Source organism: Monomorium pharaonis, chromosome 3 (genome assembly GCF_013373865.1).
Source record: "Monomorium pharaonis isolate MP-MQ-018 chromosome 3, ASM1337386v2, whole genome shotgun sequence".
NCBI classification, from domain to species: Eukaryota; Metazoa; Arthropoda; class Insecta; order Hymenoptera; family Formicidae; genus Monomorium; species Monomorium pharaonis.
Genome location: NC_050469.1, coordinates 11,585,853 through 11,610,685, shown reverse-complemented (window position 1 = coordinate 11,610,685; position 24,833 = coordinate 11,585,853). Strand labels below are relative to the sequence as shown.

The 24,833-nt window shown below is 41.9% G+C and overlaps 1 protein-coding gene across 4 annotated transcripts in view; it reads right to left on the bottom strand.

Moving 5' to 3' along the window:
* Window positions 1–24,833, bottom strand: part of LOC105839944 (retinal homeobox protein Rx1) — a 48,015-nt gene that overhangs the window by 2,252 nt on the left and 20,930 nt on the right. For 2 of the 4 annotated variants that reach the window (XM_036284336.1, XM_036284337.1), the window contains exons 3-4: window positions 399–496; window positions 121–320 (exon numbers count right to left, since the gene is read on the bottom strand). In XM_036284336.1, the coding sequence (XP_036140229.1) occupies window positions 121–320; window positions 399–496 (298 nt within the window). The remainder of the gene's footprint in view (window positions 1–120; window positions 321–398; window positions 497–24,833) is intronic. The other 2 variants (XM_012686603.3, XM_012686604.3) reach the window with 1 other exon arrangement.

The following is a 24,833-nucleotide window of genomic DNA, read 5'->3' as shown; positions in this document are numbered from 1 at the left end:
TCTCAAGTATATAATGTATAATATATATATATATATATTTTTTAATTATATTAGAGACATGTTAAATTAATTACTTCTTGGTAGACAAGCAAAATGTATCAGAAATATTATACTTGTTACCTGGAACCGGGTTGGGTACGGCGCCGACATTTGGCGGTGATGGTAATCGCCTAGGAGATGTCAGATAACTGGGATATCCCGTGTGAGGAGCGGCGAGGAAACCAGGAAGCGCGCTAAGCAATCCTGGCGGCGCGAGCCAAGGATCCCCTGGTAGACCCAAAGCTGGACCGGCAACGTTCCTGAAACGGCATATCTCCGCACTATTATACATTTCGCTGGTGATACATTACGACGATTGATAATGAGAGTGGTACGGTTAACCGAGCATTCGAACACACCTCATATTAGCAGCGTGATGGTACTCGCTTAAGCCTAGTCTCGCAGCCTCCATTTTCTCTTGCCTACGCCACTTGGCTCGCCTGTTCTGAAACCAGACCTGGAACATAACGCGTAATGACAATTTGTCATTATTCAATCGGCAATTTGTCATTAATCGACAACTTAGAAAGGAAAAGGAACATAAACCATAAGACAAATATATAATACATTTGCCTCAACAGAAATTTATGGTATACTTTTCGTAATTGTGTGTAATTGTGTACATAATATATAAGTAATATCGCTCTTTCTGTCTTTAACTGATAAGTGACAACATTAGCTGTGTTTAATATTTTGTGAGCTTAATTTCGCAAATTCATTAAGCTCGCTACGACGTTTGGCTTGACGTAAATCGAGAACAATGGCGGTACAAATTCTCATTAGCTGCTGAGACGCGATAATGGTAACGTGTCACTACCGTATACTTGAGGAAGAGGGCACCCTCCTTTCTTCCCATTCTTCCTGCCCTAATCTCAAACGCATCTCAACAGCAGACTCGATGTATCGCTTTTGACTTTGTAGACTGTTCGATTTCTATTGTATTACTAATGCTACGCTTTTCTTCTATTACTTCTGTAATTGTAGCTCTTTATGATAAATTAATTTTTTTAAGAATTTATATTTTTTTTATGCTATTACTTAAATATTTATTTGGTTATTTTAACAAACAAAAAAGAATTCAAAAAGTAGAACAAACAATTTACTGGAATTGTTTAAAATATTGTGTGTGTGTGAGAAAGAGAGATTTTCAATCTTTGTATTATTATCATATTTTTTATCATTTATTCGCATATTGATAAAGAAAAAGGAAAATTCACACATTAACTTTTGTTAAAAAAAAAACTTTGCCAATGTGTCTGCTCACTACACTAATTAATACTAATTGATACACGAGCGTGTAATTGATCCGGTAGAGAGTTTCTCGAGCAAATATTCGCGTCGTTTTTAAGATTGACATTAGAATTTTCAATTGTATTAGACGAGTTTCGATTTAAGAAGAGCCACACTTGCTCTTTCGACAGAAACCAGTCGTCTGCAAAAATCTAACCGCAGAGAAAGCAGACGGAAATGAGCAAGATAGTAACAGTAAGTCAGATCAAAAGTGAAGAAGAAAAAAGCGGTAAGCAAAGAAAGAGGAGAGATTCAGAGGGTTCGATAGAAAATGGAGTTCCTTTGGCGGGGTGCGATCATGCGGAGGGCGAGAAAAGTGGCTGCCAAGACTTTCTCCCTTTCCTGCACTCTCTCTTTCTCTCTCTTTCATTGTCTAACTTTTTCTCTCTTCCTCCCTATATCTCTCGACTTCTGCTCCAAAAGGAGGGTTGCAGAAATGTCTCTTTGGGCGGGTCTCCTAGGTCCAACCCTGAAAGCGGCGTTGGCTAAGAAAAGGGGGGGGCCAAGAAGAGGGTCTGTCGGCAGAAAGATCGGAGGGTGTGAGAGGGGAGGCGGGGGGAGGGGGGGGGGCCTCCACACCCTTCCATCGGCATTAAGAGGGTAACGAGCCCGTGGGGCGAAATCGAAAGTGAGCGAAGCAGCGCGACGTGACGCGACGCGGTGTGCCTTCAAGGTGGACCCGAGGAGGGAAGGAAACGCCGGAGGGGGGCACCCCGGCCTCGCTGTGACGGCTCTCTCAGCCATGTTGATTTCTTTATTGTAACATGGCTGCTGTTGGCAGCTCGCTTAAGTCTATTGCGTTAAGAGCCGATGCTATCGGGGTCTCGGCTTATGAATTATTCAGTCCCGGGCTGAGACGCGCCCCGGGTATAAGGCCCAACCGGGTGCCCCGTCCGTGACGAATTCACACGCGGCGGTGAGGTGAGCATGAACCATTCCCCGAGGCGGCGGGTTCGGATCGCCATCGGCGATCAATGAGTCTTGGTTTTTTGCTTCGCCAGTCTTTAAGATCGGATAAGTAACGTTGGGCAATCGATTCCAGCTTCTCCACGGTAGCTGACAGTGATTGAGGATAATTGTTCGTAGAGCGAGTTGCGCTTGTAATCTCGATTTCCCTGCTATGGTGTACATTTTGACACAACGATCATCGATAAGTTCCTGAGGAAGTTACGAAATTGTCAAAAAAATGTAAGCGCACCTTAACGGTGAGTTAATGTCTTAATCAAGGCATTTCAACAAGGATTACAATCTAAATCGCGCTCAGGAATTAATTCCAAGATCTTTTAACAGTAATAACACAAAGCTAGTAAAGTTCGCATAATCGCGTACGCTTTCGAGCTCTCTGCAAATTTGTTTATTAATAGGCGACGCAAAAATTTCTTCGGCGCCTCCGAAATAATCGGTGACAGAGTGAAGCGCCGCGTTCGAATAACGAGGCGACTAGCAAATTGAATATTACCGTCGGGAATGAGTGGCGGTGAATCGTCAGGAGAAGAAAAAGAGGAAGAGAGAGAGAGAGAGAGAGAGAGAGAGAGAGAGAGAGAGAGAGAGAGAGAGAGAGAGAGAGAGAGAGACACAGAGAAAAACGCGGAAACGAAGTGAAACGAAGACGGGGTTAAACGTCGGAGGCATCACCCGAGGTTTGGAGCTCGATGCAGGAGGCGGAGGGGGGAGGGGGGAGGAGAAGGAGTGGATATCGGAGCATTCCCGGGCTCATCAGGACGATATTCCGCTCTCGAGAACGAGAAGCAATTTTCTTTCCTGGCTCCGTGGATGAGAAAAGGCTACGGACAAGATGCCACGCCGAAATGATGGGAAAATAAGCGAATTTCCCTTCGTATCTCTTATATATCCTTTTCCATCTCGTTCCATCTTGCCTCCCTCCCATTCTCTCTCTTTCTCTGACTCCCTCTCTCCTCTCTCCTCTCTCTCTCTCTCTCTCTCTCTCTCTCTCTCTCTCTCTCTCTCTCTCTCTCTCTCTCACATCCTGCGCTTGCATACCATAACGTCTCTCCGTCTCGTTTCGCCGACGACCGACTCTCGCGTTTAGCGGCGAGAGTGCGCGCCGTGCTCTCTCGTTCTCGCTCCTCTCGCGGAAATATAAAGAACAGGGCTAACGCGGCTTAATCTTTTTAGGTCGTAAATTTATTAGAGCAGGTACTTCCACCTTTTCCGCCCGTCTCCGCCGACGTCCTTCTTCTTATCCCCCCTCCCACCCTCTTTCTCTCTCTCTCTCTCTCTCTCTCTCTTTCTCCCTTACCCTCTCTCGGTCCTACCCGACCCGACCAGCCGGCGACGATCCTCGGCAATGATATTGCGAAGGTAAACTCGCTTAGACGGTTTAAATGCAAGAAAATTGAAATAAAATGGAAGTAATTCCGAGATTAAAATTGGACGTCGTTCCGTTGTCGCTGAGAAGCGGCGACACTTTTTCGTGCCCCGCTTCCTCCTTGGCGCGTTAGTCTCTGTGAGATTTTACGTGGCACACTCTCGTCCGAGAAACTTCGTGATGCTGGAGTTGCATAATTTGCAAGATTTTGCTGGAAGGTTGACGCGCGGATAAGAGCGCTAATTATCATTATCGCGTTAATGCGCAAGTAACGTAACAGAATAACAGTTCCGACTCTATAGCATAGAATCGTGGAATCCGACATAATCGGTGAAGAGTGTAGCTGATAGAAGTCGCGCAATTTATTTAAAAAAAAATTATAAATGGCACGTGATAAATGTTACAATACTGTGCCAAAATTTTTCTACGGAATGAAAATAAAAAAGATCTTGTCGATTCGTCAGATCAAAACATCTTATGACTTTGAAACAGTTTTTAATTTAATAAATTATTTTGAAACTTTTTGCGCATTTGCGCCCTTCTTGCTATACAGAAAGATTTTTTAAAGAGAACTTATCCTCTAAATCATAGATTTGTGGATAGCATGAATTTCCAAGAATTTCACTATACTTTTAATGAAATTTAGCAAAATTTAATTAATCTATCTTTATCATATATGCGAATTAGTGAGATCGAATCAAAAGAATTGAATCTAATTGAATTTTTGATAACATTCAAAATCGAATTAAATCGAATTAAAAATTTTCACGTAGAACACAAATCGGATAAATCGAATTTGAATCAAATTTTCCTGGCTTTACATTACACGTTAATTTAAAGATAATAAAATATTTTTAATAACGTTGCAGATCTTTTTCGATAAACAAGAAAATTAATCGTATGAATTTTAAAAAATAATTATAAAATATGTGAAAAAAATTATATAATATTCCATGACTACTATGATTTTGAAGGTAAATTTGAAGAGAAAATTCTCTCCGTGTACCAATTTGCTAGGTGAATACTGATGTTTAACATGCGAAGGTTGAACGTATAGATGATGTTTCCGATGACTGGACGCAACAACAGCTCTCGTTCTCTTTGGTAACATACGGTGACGAGCACTCGACGAGCAAGAAGCATATCGCACCGAAAATCACTGCCGAACTCTATCGCACAAGCTTTTTTTTCTCTTATCCCGTACACGTACGCGCACACATACGATCGCCTCTCATTTCTCTTTCTTTCTCTTTCTCTTCCTCCCTCTTCGTCTCTCTGATGAAACGCATCGTTCCGGGACGATGGTCGCTTTATACTCGGCGGCTCTCGTCGAATTCGGATTAGCGCCGGCAAAAAGGTATTCGAGGTATTCACGCCACGTCGAGTTCATTGTTGCCGACCAGAGTATTAACAGATTTCGGGCATTGTTCCCCCCATGGTGGTGGCGACCTGTGAGGCCTCCGACAAAGTCGCGCGGACCCGCGTGAAGACGTCGCGTCGCGATACGTCGCGGTGGCATCTATCTCCAGCGACGCGATGAGGATTTTCGGAGACATACATACCGTTTAAAAATTTTTTCTTTTACCAACAAATATTTTAGCAAATCAAGAAAGAATTTATAAATCACATGCCCTTTTCAAAAGCTCTCAATAATACTTTGTAATGATAAACGCACTGTAGTGAACGGAATGATACAACCGAGAACTCGGAAATTGCTATCGAAACGTTTACGTTAAATGTCGAAAAAGAAGAATCGAAAGAAACTTCGTTACACGCAAGCAAAGCAATTCACTATACGAGATTAAAAAATTGATAAATTATATTAATACGTTAATATTAATAACAAGAATAAGACAATAGATGAACGATAATGTTAACATCTATTAAGTATCTTTTTTTTTTTTGTAGCAAACCATATCTCGTATATTAGCGTCCTCTGCTCGGTGTTCGATGAAAGTCGAATGTGGACCAAGCCATGCGAGATAGTTATTAAAACCTTTACGGTGGAGGAGATTAATGTGTCTTCCTATTAGTGCTCTGCGCAAAATCGGGATGACGTTGACGTTGATATCGACGTCTTTCCTATAGGATGCTGATAGTCTACGGGCGTTTTATAGGCGCAATGTGGGGCGGTAACAAACATGCATGAATTATTTATTTTCTCGCATCGTAGCGCGTCACGCGAGAAATTTAATTGAATTGACAATACTTTGGTGTATCAGTGAAATCGTTTTCTGCATGAGGGAGCAGATACTGCTAATTTTTTCATTGCAGAAATCACGTAACATGCTTTTCTTCAATCCCATGTTAAATATTGAATTAGATCCAAAACGCTGTGAAATTTTCTTTACAAAAAAATGAATTATTGAATTGCATATTGCCATTTTTGATAAAAAGGATTTTTCATAAAGAAGAACAACCTTCATTGTCTTTCAATAATTTTAAACGATCGTTTAATTTCTATTAATATTTTCTGCATGCAATCTCTTATCAAGCAGAACCAAACTAGTTTCAAGAATTAGCTAATATGCAGTTGTATGTATGTGCGCGTGCAACATTCGAACGTTTAAAGTAATAGACATCATATCATACGCTATACATATTAACATTAGTATTAAAACTATTAAATATTTACATCGCTATACAAAGTGACCGTGTATATTTGAAATAGCGTTTCTACATAAAAATTACTTGTAATTCAACAATATTTATGAAACTCATTATAAGATAATGCGTAAAATTAGTCTTAATTTAATATATGTTTACTAATTTTTTTTTAGAAAATATATTATTTGTAAATAGAATTATCATCATTTATATTAACTAAATATTAACAAAAGATAAAACGATAAAAAGTGTAACTTCCATCTCAGAGTCTAAGATACTTATTGTATACGTATATATTTATTTTTACAAATATTATAAATGTAAATGAGAGTTAATTACTCCATCATCTTTCTTCATTGCTTTCTCCATTAGAAGGAAATAAAGCGTCAGTTGAATCCCAGTTAGTTAATCGTTTCACAACCGTTTATAGCCGATTATTTCCCATTATACCGAGTATCTTCTACTTTGTTCGAAGGATTACTCCTGGCTCTCAAGGGCAACACGCTGATAGTAGTTCTACTCGTGTGGTACGATAGACGAGCGTTCAACAGAGCCATGATCATCGATGTTAATAGCCCTAGCTAAAAAGGCCAACACAACGCTACCGCTAATCCACGGACAAGGAAAGAGACGGACGAGGTTATTTTTCTTCCGGATGTATTACAAGTCTATCAAAGCCCTATCGTCGGTATACTACGACAGTCATGGATAAAAGAGAGAAAAAAAGGGGAAGGGAGAGGGTGAAAAGAACAAGAGAGAGAGAGAGAGAGAGAGAGTGAGAGAGAAGAGGGGACACATTTCGAATATAAGCCTAGATTCCGGTCTAGAGTACCGCGGTATGCATAGAGAAGGGAGATGTTTGGAGAGGGTTGGAGTCTATTATTCACCGCGTTTTTTATGCTCCCCATTCCCCTCTCTGCCCCCTCTCCTTCCTCGTGCTATTCCCCCTTCTCTGCTTCAGCCCTGTCAAACTGTCGGCCAAATTCAATCCTACGCAGTCGTTCTCATTTCGCTTTTCTTCCAAATTCCACTTATACGCGCGGTTATTGCAGTTCAATCGCCGCTAATTGGGTCTACACTAACATTAATTATATCGATTTACTACACAAAGGTGCACTATGCGAAATCAATTTGCAAATTTTTTATTTTAATGATTCCTTTTGAAACTATTTTGTTATACTTAAGTGAATTCATGTTATAATGTACTCGTACATAAGAATGATTGTTTTTTAATCACTGCTTAAACTATTAAATCGATATGAAGGGAAAAAATTAATGAATATCCATTTTTTATAGTAAATTAAATAATTGCAAGGAAGCAAGAAAAAATATGATAAATATAATAGAGATTTAAAAAAATTTTAAAAAATTAAACAACGCGGAAAAAATAATTGTACTTAAAAAATTAAATTATTGTTTTTTTTAAATAGAAATTGTTTATAAAACAATTTTTCATTTAATAATGATTTATTTAAAAATGATATCATATACAGCAATTAAACAAATTGATGTGCGCTGAATGTTGTTCGATAATTGTTTTCAGGCAATTCAACTGCAATTTTGCAACACCGGGTATATATATATATATCCATTCTTACAAGTTCCACAGAATTTCTAGTAGTGGTACAAGTGAGCACCGCTGACGGCATCCTCCAATAAAGCTACCCCTGTCGTTGCGTGTAATCACCCTTAAACACTCCAACGCCCCGGTCTAACCCCGTCGTACTGCGATACAATACTAATGTGTTACAAATAACATCCCAAACACGAGGCGATTTCACTTTTACAATGCGACTAAACGGCTCGTCGTAACGCCGTTCACGAATCTGCCACGGATCGTCCGTTTGTTGTTCTCGAGTGGAACCTCGCGTCGCACAATGATTCGTTGGATGACCCTCAGATCACGAGGACCACGAGAGTTTTTGTCACAAAGTCACAGAAATTTCTCAATGTAGATATTTAATAAGAATATTCTCTTATTCCGTGCATTATTTATGTTCGACAAGTAAGTGCATAGTAAAATATATAAGAAATAGTACAACGTAAAATTATCTATAAAATTCAACATATAATACGTATAAGTAATTACTTAATTAAAATTAATCATTAAAAATGTTAAATTTAGATGATCATTTAGTATAGCATAAAATTTTATAATACGAATTGTAACGCATAAATTATGTATCATAATTATTAAAAATTAAGTAAATAAAAATCTTATAAATGTCACTATAAAATTATAATTATTTGACAAGGTTATAGATATTTTAATTCCTAATTAGTATTGCACCTCCTTAAACGAGAAGACGAGAATTCATTTTACTTTGACATACTTCGCATAAACGAATTTTTCCTTTAAATTCAGATTTTCAATTCTTCTAACATACAAACTGGAGCGCGTTTATTTTGCAATTCTTAAAAAATTAGTCGATATGCGAACAACAGTGCCTCCGAGCAGCGCGTGCGATCGGGAGGGTGGCGTGAATGAGAGGCCGCGCAGAAATTCGACAAATTAGCCGTATGGTCCGCGTATTTTGACACCGTGCCCACATTGTCTGGCCCCGGTCGTTGTATTTTCTCGCTATACACACTCTCTCGCGGCGACGAGATCGGCTCCGAGTGAATGCATCCTTTGTGCAGGAAGCTATTTACCAGACAATATGTTTGCGCCGAAAACGAGGCTTTCAAACGGATCTCTCTCTCTCTCTGCGTATGTACGCGAGCTTTTGTCACTTGTGTATAGTTAGGAGGAAAGCTCTGTGAAGTCGCCGATCGGACCGATGACTCTTTTCGGATTTTTTTTTCTTCCGCGTCCGGGACACCGCAGACACACAAACGACATCTTGTTAATTCCGCTGGACCAAATCTGTCACTGTACTTACGTCCAAATTGCGTCACACATTTTATTTCTCCTTGTGTTAGATTGGTTAAGATTATTGTTGGGATTACATCCGTGACGTCATGCGCGATAGCAGAGGCGCAACGCGATAGTAAGAATAGAAACATTTAGTTAACTTTGGTTAGCGTTAACAGAGAAGTCGAAGGAATTAGACTCGGAGAGGGAATTAGAACCCGGGAACTGGATCGCGACGCGCGCGAGCATTTAACACCATTAAGTCACGTCTGTGCATTCGAAATTACGCTGCGTTCACGGTAGCAACGCCATCGTTTCGCGTTTCGTGGCTGTGTGCTCTGCCGCATACAATCCCGCAATGTGACTGTACCGCAATTAAGACTGCTCGTTTATAGAGACACTCATTAGAGTCTGGCCAATGCGCCACTTTCAGCGAGCCCTTTTCCATCTCTCCTCCCCTTCAATCTCCCTACCTCTCTCTCTCTCTCTCTCTCTCTCTCTCTCTCTCTCTCTCTCTCTCTCTCTCTCTCTCTTTCTATGGATTACTTTCAGTTAAATGAAATTAACATAAAATACCATTTGTATTGGATTGCAAACAACTAAATAAGATAAAATTACCTACGTGCTATTAATTGTTATATGCGTTTTTTTTTCTACTGTCAGTTTCTCGGATATAATAATGCCAATCAGTAAGGTAGCAAAGACAAATGATACGTCACGATAATCAGTTCTAACTGTAATCTTTATACTTTTCTCGCCCCCTCAAAACTGTACTGGATATCTTTTAAGTTAATTCACACTTTCTTATCAGCGCAATCTTACTTTTCCTTAGCGCTTTTTGCAAAGTACCATCACGTTCTAAGATAAGTTTGTGGCAAATGGTTGTCTCTAATTTTCATCGCCATTTCCCTCGGAACAGCGGGAAACAACGAGAAAAAGTGAACTCGCGAGGGGAGGAAAAAAATCTCGGCAGTGGAAAAAAAGCGAGCGAGATATAAAAGAAACACGCCCGCGACCGTAAGTGCGCTGCACGTGAAAATCCGTCGCCGATGTAATAACTCTAATAACTCGTAATAAAGCCCGGGTGGAGTCGTATTAGCGTCAGGAGCACGCGTGGGCGCACAAAGGGCGGCCGCCCTCGACAAACACTGTGACTTTTGATGATTATTAACTTCATGGGCCAGCCACGGTCGACCGGGAGAGATGGGTATGCAGAGGAGGAAAGGACGGGAGTGGTGGAAAAGGACGGTGACGGGGTGGTGGCGAGGGACGGGGTGTAGGCCGTAGACAGTAATCTGTTGCCCCGGAGGCTTTCTGGTCCTGGTTGAAGCCTCCCCTCTTTCTGTCGTTCTCTCTCTCTCTCTCTCTCTCCCTCCACAGCCCTTCCTTCCACCTTCCACGTGCCCGCCCTTCGTGGCTCTTCGCTCGTACTTCTGCCCCTACCGACGCCTGGGAACCAAATTAATAGTTGGTTCTGCCTGGATATATCTCGAATTCGTTGTATTCCCCGGCGAGAGAGTGACCCCGAGCTTCCCTTCCTTCCTTCCTACTCTCCACGTGAACACGTCGCGCGTGGGCTCTGCCTATACATGTGTGTGTGTGTGTGTGTGTGTTTACGTGTGTGCGTTTGTCGGTCTCTTCTCCGGCTGCGTTTGACATCGGTTACTCGTTAAAGGGCCGCGAGATGCCTCGATAAAGCGGGGGCTCTTTCGTAGTCGAATGGCTTTAATCAAACGGGATTTGGAAATTGATAATTGGCACGATCTCTCTACGTCAGGGTCGTTTGAGAGAGAACTTTTAACGGGATCGAGCGCTCCCGGTGCCGGGCATACCTCCGAGATACAACCTTGCACCTTTCGAAGAATCGTGGCGTGGTTATACGGCCCGTATTGAATCCCACTCCGCCGTTTCCCGACGACAAATGTAACGTAGATTATTCACGTGACAATCGACAATTTTTTTTTATTAATTGCAATCAAATTACTCGCGACTGATCGTATCGATCGCTTAAATGACATCCAACAAAATTACTAAAAAAAAAAAAAAAAAGAAAAATCTTCCCGCTTTCTACGTTATTCTTTTAAATTTATCGTATTCTGGACACTTTTATCTTGATAATTCCGACGTTTATAAATTGCCATTTTCCATTCGTTCGCTTTCCATCGAGTGGTAGAAGCGTCGTATCATCATTAATCCCCGTTTCGACCGTTGTCGGACACGGCAAACGACAAACGACGCCGAGAAACGATCCAAAATGGACATGTTTATCCGTCGGACGACGATTCGTCTTTATCGCTGCAGTATCTCCGCGCGAACACAGGCAGTTTAACGTTACTAATCCCGCGCAGGGCCGCGCGCGCTATTGCTATACGCCTTGGTGCACGCGCAGTGCACCGGGGATATATACCTGCGCGATCCTCCACGAAATCTCAAACTGTTGAAACGGATATATTTTCACGGGGTGACATCCATCCCCGCCCTACGCGTAGGCTCGCCCGGGCTTGCCTTTGTAAGGGATCCCACCACGCCGCTGCATTCTGCATCTACGCGCATGCAGCGGCGAGAAATCCGATCTTAGAGCACCGTGGAAAAAAAGAGAGACCAGAGCCAATAAGGGGTTTCGTGGATATCCCACCGGGAGCGAGCGGGGAGGGGTGGAGAGTGCCGCCGGCTCTGAAGGTACCCGGTGGAACTGAATACGTTTGTACCTGGGCCCGCGACAATGGCCGCCGTAATTCGATTACAAGGACCGCCAGCTAATTGTTAATTGCCGGCCTCAGGACCGATAGAACGCCAACATAATGTTATACGCGATATTAAAACGAGCAGGCACGTACCGAACGTACCGTGTGTCCTATATACATGAAAGTCCCTCCGCCCACTCGTGACGCAGAAAGAGTAGTCGGCGAGTAGTCAAGGAGGCCCTTCCGTGGGAAATCCTTTGCTATTTTCCCGTCTTATTAATCCTCAATTAGCGTAGTAGGTCTTTCGCTACCGACACGGCGCGGCGGTTCTATGTTCGTAAAGTCTAAAGAATTAATTGTTCTACCTGTCACGCGTTTTTTTCATTTTGTATTATTTAAAAGAACATCGTGGTCTTATTGATCTTGAGGCAACATATGTCAATATGTGGGTTTGTTAAGTATACTTTTAAATACACTTTTATATATTTATATTTTGTAAAGCAGTAAAATTGTATACTTTCTCAGATCTTGCTCTCCTCCCTCCCCTCCATTTCTTATTGCATATTTTCTCTCAATCATATATTAGTAAAATTTTATTGATTTTAATGTTTTATTTATAATTAAATCAATCAATAATATATGTACTGTATTTCAGTGTTATTATTGTACATATTGGTTTTAATGTGTGTGTGTGTGTGTGTGTGTGTGTGTGTGTGTGTGTGTGTATGTGAGAGAGAGAGAATGCTCCTCTTAATAGGAATCACTGAAGGACAGTGAATAATCATTGATGATCAGTTTAGTATTGCAAATCAGTGAATAACATCAATTTCAATTTAGAGATTACATACATATATTTATTCAAAATATTAATTCTAGAGTGCTAATGTAGGTGAATTTTCATCTAGGTGCTGATTCAAGCTTAGTGTAGTTTTTGTTATTAAAATTCTAACAATTTAAAATAATAATTAATAGAAAAACGTTTTTATGCTAAAGTAGTATTAATTTAGTTATCTAACATCTAATATGTGTTAAAATAACTAAATTAACACTACTTTAACGTAAAAGAATTTTTGATTTATAAATTTTTATCCACACTAATATTAACGTCAGAAAAAATAAGATTAATACTCTACGGTTAATGTAAATTATAAAAATAATTTTTAAAAAATGACAGATTGATGTCACCTATAAAAATGATATAAAATCAACAAAGAGATAATACGTTATTCCCTTCACAAATATTCTCGATTAGATCCTTGTTCTAATTGTTTTGGTAATTTGCACGAACAAATGGTACGGAGACCGACATGCTTTTCTCTCCAGACACTTTTCGTGCTTATCGGCGATAGCTTCGGCGCGTGCACCCTTAGTGTTTAACAGCTAATCTGCCAAATGAAGTGTTTTTGTGTTTGAGCACAACACTTCGTCTCAATAGAGGAGCAAAACCGCCCTCGGGAAAAGGGTTGCTCCGACATGATTGATGCTCGAGGGGGCAGGGCGAGGGTCTCCCAACCCTTTTTAGTCAAGCGCTAAACGGAGTGCTTAATTGAGCCACAGACCTCAGAACCTTGGACAGCTAATCTCCCGAAGACATCTACGGGAACGGCGGACCCCGTCTTCCGTGCCGTCGACTAACCTTCGGCTTTATTTGCCCCGAACGTTTTAAGTTTTTGTCAAATGATCAAGAGTTGAAATACCGAAGCTTCATTTGATTTTGCTAATCACCGAACACTTGCTTCAAATTTCACTGATCAAACTGACATCTCTCCTCGTAAATTAAGCTACATACTAAACAGTAAATAGTACGATTTTAATATTCTTTATATATGCGTGTTAGTCCCTTCTTAAATTAATTTCTTTATTTCTCTTTATGTTAAATTACATTTGTATTAAAGACATGTGAATCCAAATTTTTTATGCCAAAACAAATTATTCGAATTAATTCGAAATAATTCGAATTAAAATAATTTCGAATTAATTCGAAATAATTCGAATTAAAATAATTTCGAATTAATTCGAAATAATTCGAATTAAATCGAATCGTTGAATCACAAAATTTTAATTAACAAAATAATTATTGTTTTAGGTTTAATATTAATATATATAATAATAAACTTTCTATATTGTAAGAAAAATAATATCAATTATATAAGATCACTTTTAATATAATTTTATAAAATTATAAATATATAAGTAATTTGTATTTAAGCTTCTTAGATTCGAATAGTTCAAATTTGAGAGTTCAGTTTTGATTCGTATTCGCATATCTCTAATTTGTCTTGATTATTACATTTCTTTAAATTAATGGTTAAATTAAAAGATGCTGATTTTATTTGAACAGTAGTTAATGCTAGAAAGCTGATCTTTGTGACAATACGCACATAACGAGCTAGTAACAAGACTCGTGACATTCAATCTCAGATTCTATATTATTTGCTATCTAATTTCGTCTGTGTTCCCAGATAGATTTTTCATCACGTGTATCCTCCCCGATTGAAACCTCCCTTCGCGTCAGGCCGCAACAAGGTGGTGTGCGTACGCGCGCGAATGTGTGTGTGTCTGTGTGTGTCTGTGTGTGTGTGTGTATGTGTATGTGTGTGTGTGTATGTGTGTGTGTGTGTGTATGGTTGTATGTGTGTATGCAAGGAACGAAAGGACGAACACTGGCCCGTAATGGAGTTTCCAAATATTCGGGGAGCCCTCGCTCAATTTCGAACAATTTGCATTTAGGGTGAAGTGCAATTAATAGAAGCGGGGTGTTGTCCCGCGCCATTCCACGCCTATTAACACTATATTCCGCGGGAGTTTAGCATATCGAGGGTGCAATATTGAGTTACGCGACAGTAATTATAATACTCGTTAGACGGCGCTGCGACAGAGTTCGTTCTCTCCGCGGTCTCTGCGAGAATCGAAGGACGTGTTTCCTCCTCGGCTCGAGGCTCCTGACAGTCTGCTACGAGGAGGAACGTAACGAAAGTCACAAACGACGTGCGCCATATTTTGTCGGCTGTAATTTCTATTTAACTTAACCCGATGGATTCAAAGCCAACATTTTGTGTAAAAACTGATGAGAACAAATGGTTTCGTATTTTACATAAAAGTTTATCTATTTATAAGAATTTTTTAGGTCATTGGTGGCAAATCCATAAAAAAACATGAATATATCGAATATGATCTCCATAGTGGAATTTCTAAAATTTAAATCCAATTCACAATTAACGACCGAAACATAGTTGTATCAAGTTTAATGTAAAAATTTAATGCAAATCCGTTGAAAATTGGCAGAGCTATTCATGAAAAGGATCCTTGTGGTATTCCTGACAAAAATATTTATTGGCGCTTATCAAAATTTGTTGTCAAATATTTTTTGGTTTTGCTTCTCTTACCTCCTTTGAAGGATAAAAAAAAAGAATTACATTGCAATAAGAGACAAATACAATTTTTAATACGAAATGATCCGTTTGTTAGCTATTAGCTACAACTTTAATTTCGCACAATCTTTGCATACGCGATTAAATTAAGTTATGAAGACAATAGCTAAATAAGCTGAGCTAATTCTGTTGCGGGCAGATCGGCGTTCGACAGCGGCGTACAATCAAGTGGATCAATTCACGCTGTCGATCCGCAATTTCTAAACTCCTCGCAATTTCGCCCTGTCCGCCTCGGAAGCCAATCGTGTCCCACCGTCTGATTTATTCTCACGCGTTTGTCACGGTGACTCGATTACGCGATCGCGCGACGTTTTTCCACCGTGCGTTTCCTTCCTCCTCCCAACGGGGTCCCGCTCGAAGGAACGCGTCCGTCCCTTTATTTTTTTTTCCCTCTCTCGCAGGCGCGCCCTCCGTCGCGCGCGGGGCAGGTGTCGTCGCTCCCACGATCTTTGCTATTTCCCGCCGGGCCATTTTCCCCGCTCGCGGGCTTTTCGCGCCTAGCGCCGGGCCATTATCTTATTTTCCGCCTGGAAACATCGCACCCACAAGAAAAACGATCCCGAGTGGGAGGCCGAGGGGCGCGAGGCGGAAGGACGGAAGGGCGGCCATCGGACCGGGGGAGATCGGGGAAGTGCTTTCGCGTAATAACATTTGTATCCGCGAGCGCCTTTTCCTCTCTTGATATCGAGCCGGGCGTTTTATCCCTGGCTAACGCGAGAATTCTCCCTCAGCTGACCCGACGATGCCTTGGCATTTCCCCGTGTCGGAATTAGAAAGCGCGTTATTGGCGCCATTACCAGCCCTGTCGGGCAAGAAGCAAGTCCTCCTCCTGTCGGCAGGCGCGATAAGGGGTGGGCGATAAAACGGGAACCACTGCTTGCAACCTTCGTTGATGTAATTAGCGATGAGTGTAACGAGGCTTTACGATTCTACTTCACACACATACACACATACTCTCTCTCTCTCTCTTTCAATGACTCTTTCTATTCTTTATAACACAGTTCAACAAAATATGTCTTTTTTTCTGAGAACGAGACTATAACGAGACATGTAATTTTCTGTTTTTTGGATACTGAATACGAATCTAGTTTTCAAATTTCTCCGTTATAATTTAAAATTGAAGTTGCAGAAGAGGATTAAATGTATTCTGTCAGCCATGGTATGTGACGTGCTATTCAGTAAAATTCAATCGCAATCAAAATTAAATATGTTATTAGGATTTCTAGTCTTCACAAAAGAAATTTTTGTTTAGCCAGAAAATGTCTAGTTCCGTTCTAATGATTATTGAAAGACACAATCAAATTAATAATTGGACCCAAAGAAATAAAAACCTATAATTTTTGCATGGATGGTTTTCTCCTTAAATTGCTTCATTTTTAAAATGTTCTATTCTAATCTTTTTATTTTATGAACTTTGTTGTTTAATACATAAGAATATTTTTATTATTTAATTCATCAATTTATTTCGTAGTTAATACCTTTACTGGAGCTATGTCTGAATTCTGCTGCTACTGTTTACTGTGCCAGTTTTGAAATTTCTCAGACGTTTATTTTTTATTATATTATAACAATATTAAACAGTATTGTAAAAACTACTGTATCAACTAATATAAAACACTTTCTAGTTTACATTTATGTTTTCAAAATCTTATTTTTAATTTTTATTTGAGAAATTATAAAAATAGTAATTGTGTATTTTTAATTTTTACTAAGGAAATCATTGATTGAAAGAATGTACGTATTTCTACGTTTGTCCGCTTGTGTTACACTTAAATTAAGAGAAAGAACAATATTTGTCTATTTTGTGCGATTTGTTTGGAGATTATTGACCGACGCGTTTACGCGAACATTAGTTTGATATATGTATTACGGTCGGCAACAGATTCAGGTGTCATTAGTCGACCGTGACCTCGTGCGAGAATTCTCACCGCGTGCTCCGCGTGGTAAACAGGTTTATGGTGCTCACATATGGGTATTAATATCGCGGCGAAAGCTCACGGGTCTCGGTTGGTTGACTGGGCGAGGGGTACGTGAGAATTACACCCCTCCCCCCTATCCCCGTATAACCGGGGGATAGGGGATTACTTAATCCGCTTGGCGGGGTTCTCGCGAAAACTGGCGGCGATTCGCTCGGAGGAAAATGCGCGTGGCGCATGCTTGTGTAAATAAATGGGATTCGATCAATTGAAACGCTATAAAATTTGACGTGTTAAAGCGTGTAATAAAAGTTAGCAAACAGATCGAGTAAAATGGAAAAAAAAAAAGGGTAGCAGTACATGCGCGTGTCGCTTCTCGCTTCGCCTCTCCCACGCGTCTAATTGGAAAAAAAAAAGAACAAACGTGTCTAAATAAGGAGAAATATTTCTCCGCTTGACTTGACGTTTGTCGAATGACACATCGTCGGTGATCACGCCGCATTTGATTTGCCGGACGCGATCCTTTTCAGGCATCGGCGACGTGTGTGTGTGTACGTGTTAGCGTCACCGGCGCCGATAAATTCACCATGCGGAAAGAGCGCGAGCAAACGCAAATTATTACTCGATTTTGTGAGCGCGGAGCGACAAAAAGTTTTAATTTTCATGAGGTGACATTTAACGTGGAAAAAAAAACTAAATAAATAAGCGATCCGCCCGTCAATTTTTTAATTCTTCTCCACTCCCTCGTTCGCGGTATGTTGCATACGCAATTACGCGCGCTCTCTCTCGCTGCGTCGCCGTGTCGCGTCGCGTCGCGCAGCGCAGAGAAATTCGTGGCAGTAGCCATGGTTACGCCCGTTCGCCGACGGGTTGGGCGGAGGCGGCGTGCGTGACTAATTTGACACCCCATAGATATAGGTGCGCCCCAGACAGTCACCTGCGATTCGTGCCGGGCTCGTGTCAGCGCTAACGATCACGATTCGGCCCCTAATAATCCCGAATTAAACGCTCTGATAAGCGCTTTCGCTATCGACCGCCGGGAAAAAGGATGCCGCCGAATCCGCCGCAAGATCCCGGTAGCCGTGCGAACAATCAGTTGCGCCTGGCTACCCTTTAGATACTGCGGGCCGGATGCCAATTAATTAGCTGCTCTCTCTGAAGAATGTCGTAGAAATTAGTCGCGACCCCGAAATCGGCAAAGCAAACGAAGCAGTGTAACTTTGCACATTCGGCTTCTTTATGACAATTACACATGTATTTGAGATGCTACACCATTTCAATCAATTGTTTAGCGATTAATTCGATGTTAATGCTCTCTATGTGTGTAAGGATAAAGATTAGAAATTAATTTTAAAAAGATTGTGACGTACTACATTTACGAAAAAATGCCGGTGGCAGACAGTGAATTTTTTAAATAAATAGTAACTGTATTGCTGACTTCTGTCAAGCGTAGTAAAAGTGCATATATCTGAGTAGGCGTCTGCGTTAAGTGCCGCTAAATATTGCAACGCATTACATAATTTATTTGTCGAGCGTTTAGCGCAGACCTGTGCGAACGCGTGCAACTTCGAGCGAGGTTTCCATGCCGACATGCCGGTAAATAATGTTAAACAGCGCCGCGTGAAGAGGGTATATTCCATCTGCGCTCCTTTATTACGTCGGCATTGCCACACACCGTGGTGTCATTTTTCTGTCGCGGGGAAACCTCGGCGCATTGTGGCCCGCACGAGGAGCTAGCTGGTCACCGCCTTTGAGATATGCAGAATGCTGAAAATGATACACAGACCCAAGCTGCGAGCATCTCGCGGTGCGGAGCAGAAAGAAAACGTGTGAGATTCTATGATGCAAACGAATGGCACCGTCTAATTCAGAGGAAAGTCGACGCGCGCAATTTCTTCTGAAAGAATAGATCGCTCCCATTTTTTTTTTATCCCACGCTTAGCGCACTTTCCGTAAGTTCTTTTTCCATAAGTCGAGCGAAAGTAGCGCTTACAATTGAAACTTCGCACGTGTTAATTTTTGAACAAGGTCTTTAGTCGTGTCGACGTCGCGTGAAAATTATCAACGGTGTTTAGTCGCCTGAATGACCGCGCCGAGGAGAGATATTAGCAGCGCTCACGCGTTTATTGTAAAAAATAAAAAAATAAAAAAAAGAGATACAGCGCGGCGCACAACCGACGCGGCCGAAATTTCCTTCCGTATAACGCAGGAAGGTACGGAAGATCGTTTTTTTAATTGCGCTTTTGAAAGCCGTTAGAAGGCCATCGGCGACCCCGATATCAGCCTCGCGACCTCTCTCTTCGAGCCCGGGATTGTCATAGTTTCGCCGTCCCGCCGAATCGTTTTAAATTTTTCCGCGCCGTTGTGTGGGGCCATCGAAAAAAATTGTAATCGAATTGGAGTATTTTTCCAATTGGCAATCGTCGAGCGGCCGGACATGGAACGATGGGCATCCAACCGCGTCCTCTCTCGCACAGCCACTCGCTTTATTCACCCCCTCCTCCCTCCCTCGTCCCGCGCTCCGTCCCTCTTCCCCGCGAACCACCCCTCGCTCAGTACCGAATTAGTTGGCCTACCGCGAAAAATCAATCTCTCCGTTTTTTTCCGCCTGCCCGGTAGATTCGTCGACAACACCACCGTCGATTCCACTGTCCGCAGTCAAAGCAAAAATTTACAGATACCATCAACCCCCTCTATCCCGCCCATCCATGCGGACGTATCGTCGCGTTTTACTCCCGCAAAGTGTTCTGTAAACTTTACGCGTAAACTTTTAGAACAATATTGTTTAGAGCTACTCTCACGGAGCTAATTAAATACACAATGATTGTTTATAACCAATACGAAGAAGGTAATTGACGAAAATATCTATGATCTTGTTGCAGATATTTTTGTTTGCAAATTTTCAAAATTTGTAAAAATAATACGAGTCAATTTTTAAATTCCGTCCAGGCACTGTATTTATAAATATGATAAAAATATATACAATAATTTAAATAGGAGATAGACGTTTAATATTTGTAAATCACTTCTTTTTTATTTTCAAATATTTATTGTCAACCGACTCGTTTTAGAAAGTTGCAAATATACGTTCCCACTCTTTTCTCAATGATATGCGAGGAAATAAAATAGTTAGGATAGTCGAAACGATAAAAATAACGTCCTCCGTCGAAGAAATTTTGTTGAAGGAATACCAATATATCAGACTGTTCTTTTAAACTCCTAAAGTTGCGGCTGCGAGACGATAAAGCGCGGATGTTGGTATTTATCAAAACGCACGCGGAACACGAATTACCCGCCGAAATAAAGTCGACACCGGCACGCGAGGTAATAATTCCCCGGTGAGAGTCGATGCCGCTAAAGTGCAATCGACTCCATGCAACGGGAACGAAATTCTGTTTCCATTGAACACGTAACGGAACCAGCAAGTTTTCACGAGCGATTCGTTTCTTCCCTTTTCCGAATAAAAATCTTTTCCATAAAAATCTTTCGGATAAAATAAAATATTATCGGATGTAAAGAACACAGCAAAAAGGGATTTAGATATTGTTATTATTTTTTGTTTACAACTATTTAGGATAATGCATAATTTATCGGACAGTAAATAACTGTAAATTCAGGAAACCGTATATTAAGTCCATCAAAAATTAAAATTTTGAATGAGCGCTTATTGCTAGAACCGTCATTCTCGCGCGTTACGTGACAAACTTTTAAAAAAGATCTGCAGGTGTGCTTCCTGCTGGGGTTAATTCCGGTAAGTGTTTCCACCGAAACGCCCGGGCTCGGTATCGATTTCGGGCAAGTCGCCCGGCAAATCGTCGAATTAGTCGGCTATCGTTTATTTTTTCGACGTGGCTCTCTCTCTCTCTCTCTCTCTCACGATCGCGTGACAGGCAAGTAATGCGCGCGGGCTCGCCCCGACAATGGGTCCATAATAATATAATAGATCGCCGTGTAGTTTCGCCGGCGTTTTGGCACACGAAAACCGATAAAAAGCGAGACTCGAAACGGAAATGACTTTTAGTGCCACGCTGAAATTAGATTATCATCGAACGAGGAGACATTATGGCTAAGGGAATATGAATGCCAGTTACTTTCGACGTTACTAACGCAACACGAGAGAGAAGGAAATATTGCTAAATATTGGATATTCATTTAAGTTCCTTTATTTTAACGCAACATGATAACACGGTTTCAAAAGGAATATTCTGTTTTCAGATCAATAAGCCAGAGAGGTCGGTGGTTAATGTGCACAAATCTGTCGAGCTTATTATCACCTTAACTGTTCCTTTTCAGATTTTTAATATCTTAATTTTGGTATGCTGCAGAGTGTACAATTGCCAAGAATATCGACGGTAATGCCCGAGAATATCGTTGGTTGGATTTTGTCTCGTAGAATCTACGTAAGCCATCTCGCGAGGGAGAGAGAGAGAAAGAGAGAGACGCTCTCTGATAAACGATCGTGATGTACGTTGTCGTGCGAGCGCGGGATTCCGGAATGAAATTTTTATTATCGCGATAAAAGTGGAAAAGAGGTATATAAGAAGAGGCCTGTGAAGTTATACGTGAACGCGGGGACTCGCCGAGGTCGTCGGGTATCGCAGCCGAAGAATCGAATCGCTACAAAACGGTTAGTAATTTACGAGCGAGCCCGCGCTCGTAAATCTAACCGAGTGAAGTCGCATTACCCAATTCCATTTATCTCTTTGAAAAGATGCGGCTTCCCGTATGATTCCCGAGCTTTTATCCCCTTTCACATTTTCTGCAATCTATTTTTCGATTTAGTACACAAACAAACATTACGTGCGATTTAAAGCTAAACCATTTGCCCGCCCATTAATTGATCCGGGCGAAATATTTTTGTCGCAGCGTATAAAATAATGCGCTTTTAACGAACAACAAACACGGCAGGCGCGTTTAAACCCGTGCGGGTTACATTCTTTTAAAATCCGCCGGCCCCGTTCCATCGCACAAAACTGAAACAAAAGCAGATGCTATTACAAATCCAACAAAAAAAAAAAAAAAAAACAAAATTTGCTGGCTAAAATGTCACGCGGCAAACATATATAATAGTAATTTTTATTAAAAGTTTTATTACACCCGGCACAGTACGTATGGGTATATTATACATATACCAGTAAACAACTTCAAAGCTTAAAATTGTTTCTATACAGGCGTACGTGACAAGATTTTTTCCCCCCGTCTTGGACAATTCAAAAGTGTCGAGAGATCTAAGATCAATTAATTCAGATTAATTGGTAAGCCTTCACGTCCCGTGGGTAACGCAATTTTGCGTATTCCAAAAAGCGGAGATGAGAGAGCGGGCGCGTTAACTCACGCGTGACCTGCTCGCGCACACGTGTGTGCACCGGATCGGGAAAAGCTGGAAAAGCGCGCGGCGCTTTTCCGATGACAATCAGACCGCAGCGACCGCCGACGGAATCCCGTCCGCGTTCCGCCACGCCCAATAAAAACCCCCCCTTTCCTCCCTGCCAATCCCCCGTTTTCTACCCCCCTTACCCATCCCTCGTCCCTTCGAAACCATCTCGTCGAGCGGCCTAATAAATCCGACAGACGGGATTGGCGTGCGCTATCAATTAAAAATGATGAAACCGAACGGCGCGGCGCGGCGCGCGGCTCGCCGCGACCGGGCGAGCGGATAGAGCCAGCCAGCCAGCCAGCCTCGCTTGCATCGCGAGCAAAGCTGATTCCACAACCGCCTTGTCCGCTCTGGCGTAATAAGCTTAAGCGATTAGGTATACCTCGGGGGCGGTTGCCCGAGACGCTTGCGGTGCGCGCACGGTTAGCGCGAGAGAGCGGCACGGGAGTGGTGAAAATAAATAGAGAGAGAGAGAGAGAGAGCGAGACGACGGCGCGGACCGCGCGCGGACCCGTTCGGAAAAAACTGGGGAAAAAGCGCTTTACGTAAAGGGACGAGGAGAAGGAGACGGAACGACGCGAGAAGACGACGGCAGCGAGCGCGTCGGCCGGCAGCTCACGGCAGCTTTTAAACGCAATTTAAATTTTTAATTGCGAGTCCGTCGACCCCGAGGAAACGACGCCTCTTCTCTCCCGTCCTCACGTTGGCACGTTGACGTTTTATTCCAAAGCGCGGACCCGTGTGTGTTTGCTTAAACGTACTTTTTTTCCGAATCTTCTTGACGCTGACTGGACGAAAACGTATGCACGCCTCCGCGTCTCGCGCCCACCCCTCGCGTGTGGAGCAAGAAAGGCGCGTATGAACATACATTTTGACACGATTGTTACGCCGATAATTAACTTAATAACTTAATTTTACATCGACAAGCCGCCTGTCGTTACATTAACGGCCAGATGAAGAGATTACGAGTATTCTCACGTGTACGCTGCATTTATTCTGATAACGCAATTGCTGTTTATTGTGCACTTTTATTACTTCTTTTCAGGGTGTACCTTACTGTCGAGATAATTGATTTTTCGAAACAACTTGAATAAAAGGTTTCAGCTATACACACGCACCCACACACACACATTGATTTTCTTTCCTCAGGGGATTTTATGCTACCGTAATTACTGTCTTATGTCATATCGCTAGCACGAAATAATTTACGAAATAATTTCATCCCTCCAATAAACCTTCGTATTATAATTAGTCCCTCGTGTAATTTTTTTTTCCCTTGTTTAGCTTCTACTGCTAATTATTTACCTATCGTCTATGGAACGCGGAAAGTACGAGGGGGGGGATAAATTGTAGGGCAACTTTATTACTGGGCACCTACGTGCTTATCTCGCAATATAAACTGCTTGTTAATTGCGACAATGAAAGCTCTGGCTGACCAAGAGGCCGACGGCTCATACGTAGCTCGCCTATTTCCAACCCGTCCTCCTTCTAAGGCCCATCTATAATCCACTTAAGGTGCGAAGATAATTCTTACGTTTCTCGCATTGCGTGTTTAATGGCCGGCTGCTCTAACGAGCCGAATGCCCGCGACACTGCGAATTAGCGTGGCCGCCACGATAAAACCCTAATTGCAATCGACGCGTAATCTCAACCATCGCCGGCAGGCGAGGGCCCTTCGCGGCAATGGAAAACTTAAGGCGGGCGCCCCGGTAAAAATCAATTCCGCGTTCGAGGAGGTAGGAAGAAAAAGCAGGTGCCCGTAAGGCTGCCGGCCGAGTTATTATCCCGTGTTGCCGACAGCCCCGCCCAATAGCGTAACAGAGTGGCGATGCTGAAACAAGGCCTGTACCGAGATCTCCTCTACAGGCTCTTTTTTTTTTCTGATCCTCTTTTAGGGCCCCTCGTCTCTTCGGACAGGGGGGGAAAAAAGTCAGAAGTATAATAAAGATAAAACCGTTGTTACACCACTCCCTTATTGCGACTTGTGAATGTACTAATCTGCAAATCGATTCTTTCGAGACGTACGCGTCATTAATAATTCACCCCCTTTCGATTTTAAATTACATCATTATTTTTTGAATTAAAAACGCACGCGCGGAACTTTCGAGCTTGGCGCGTTCACCGGGAAATAGGTGTTCGAGTTTCTCCGCGCGAAATTGGAAGAAAGGATTTGAGGATTTACAGGATTTACGTCTCTCTCGAAATGGTCCTGTCGGACGATCGGAAGCACGGTAACTGCGCCGCTGGCCCCGGCGTGTATATACGTGCCGCTCAGGCAAGCGTGCCCCCGGGAGTCTAATCGATGC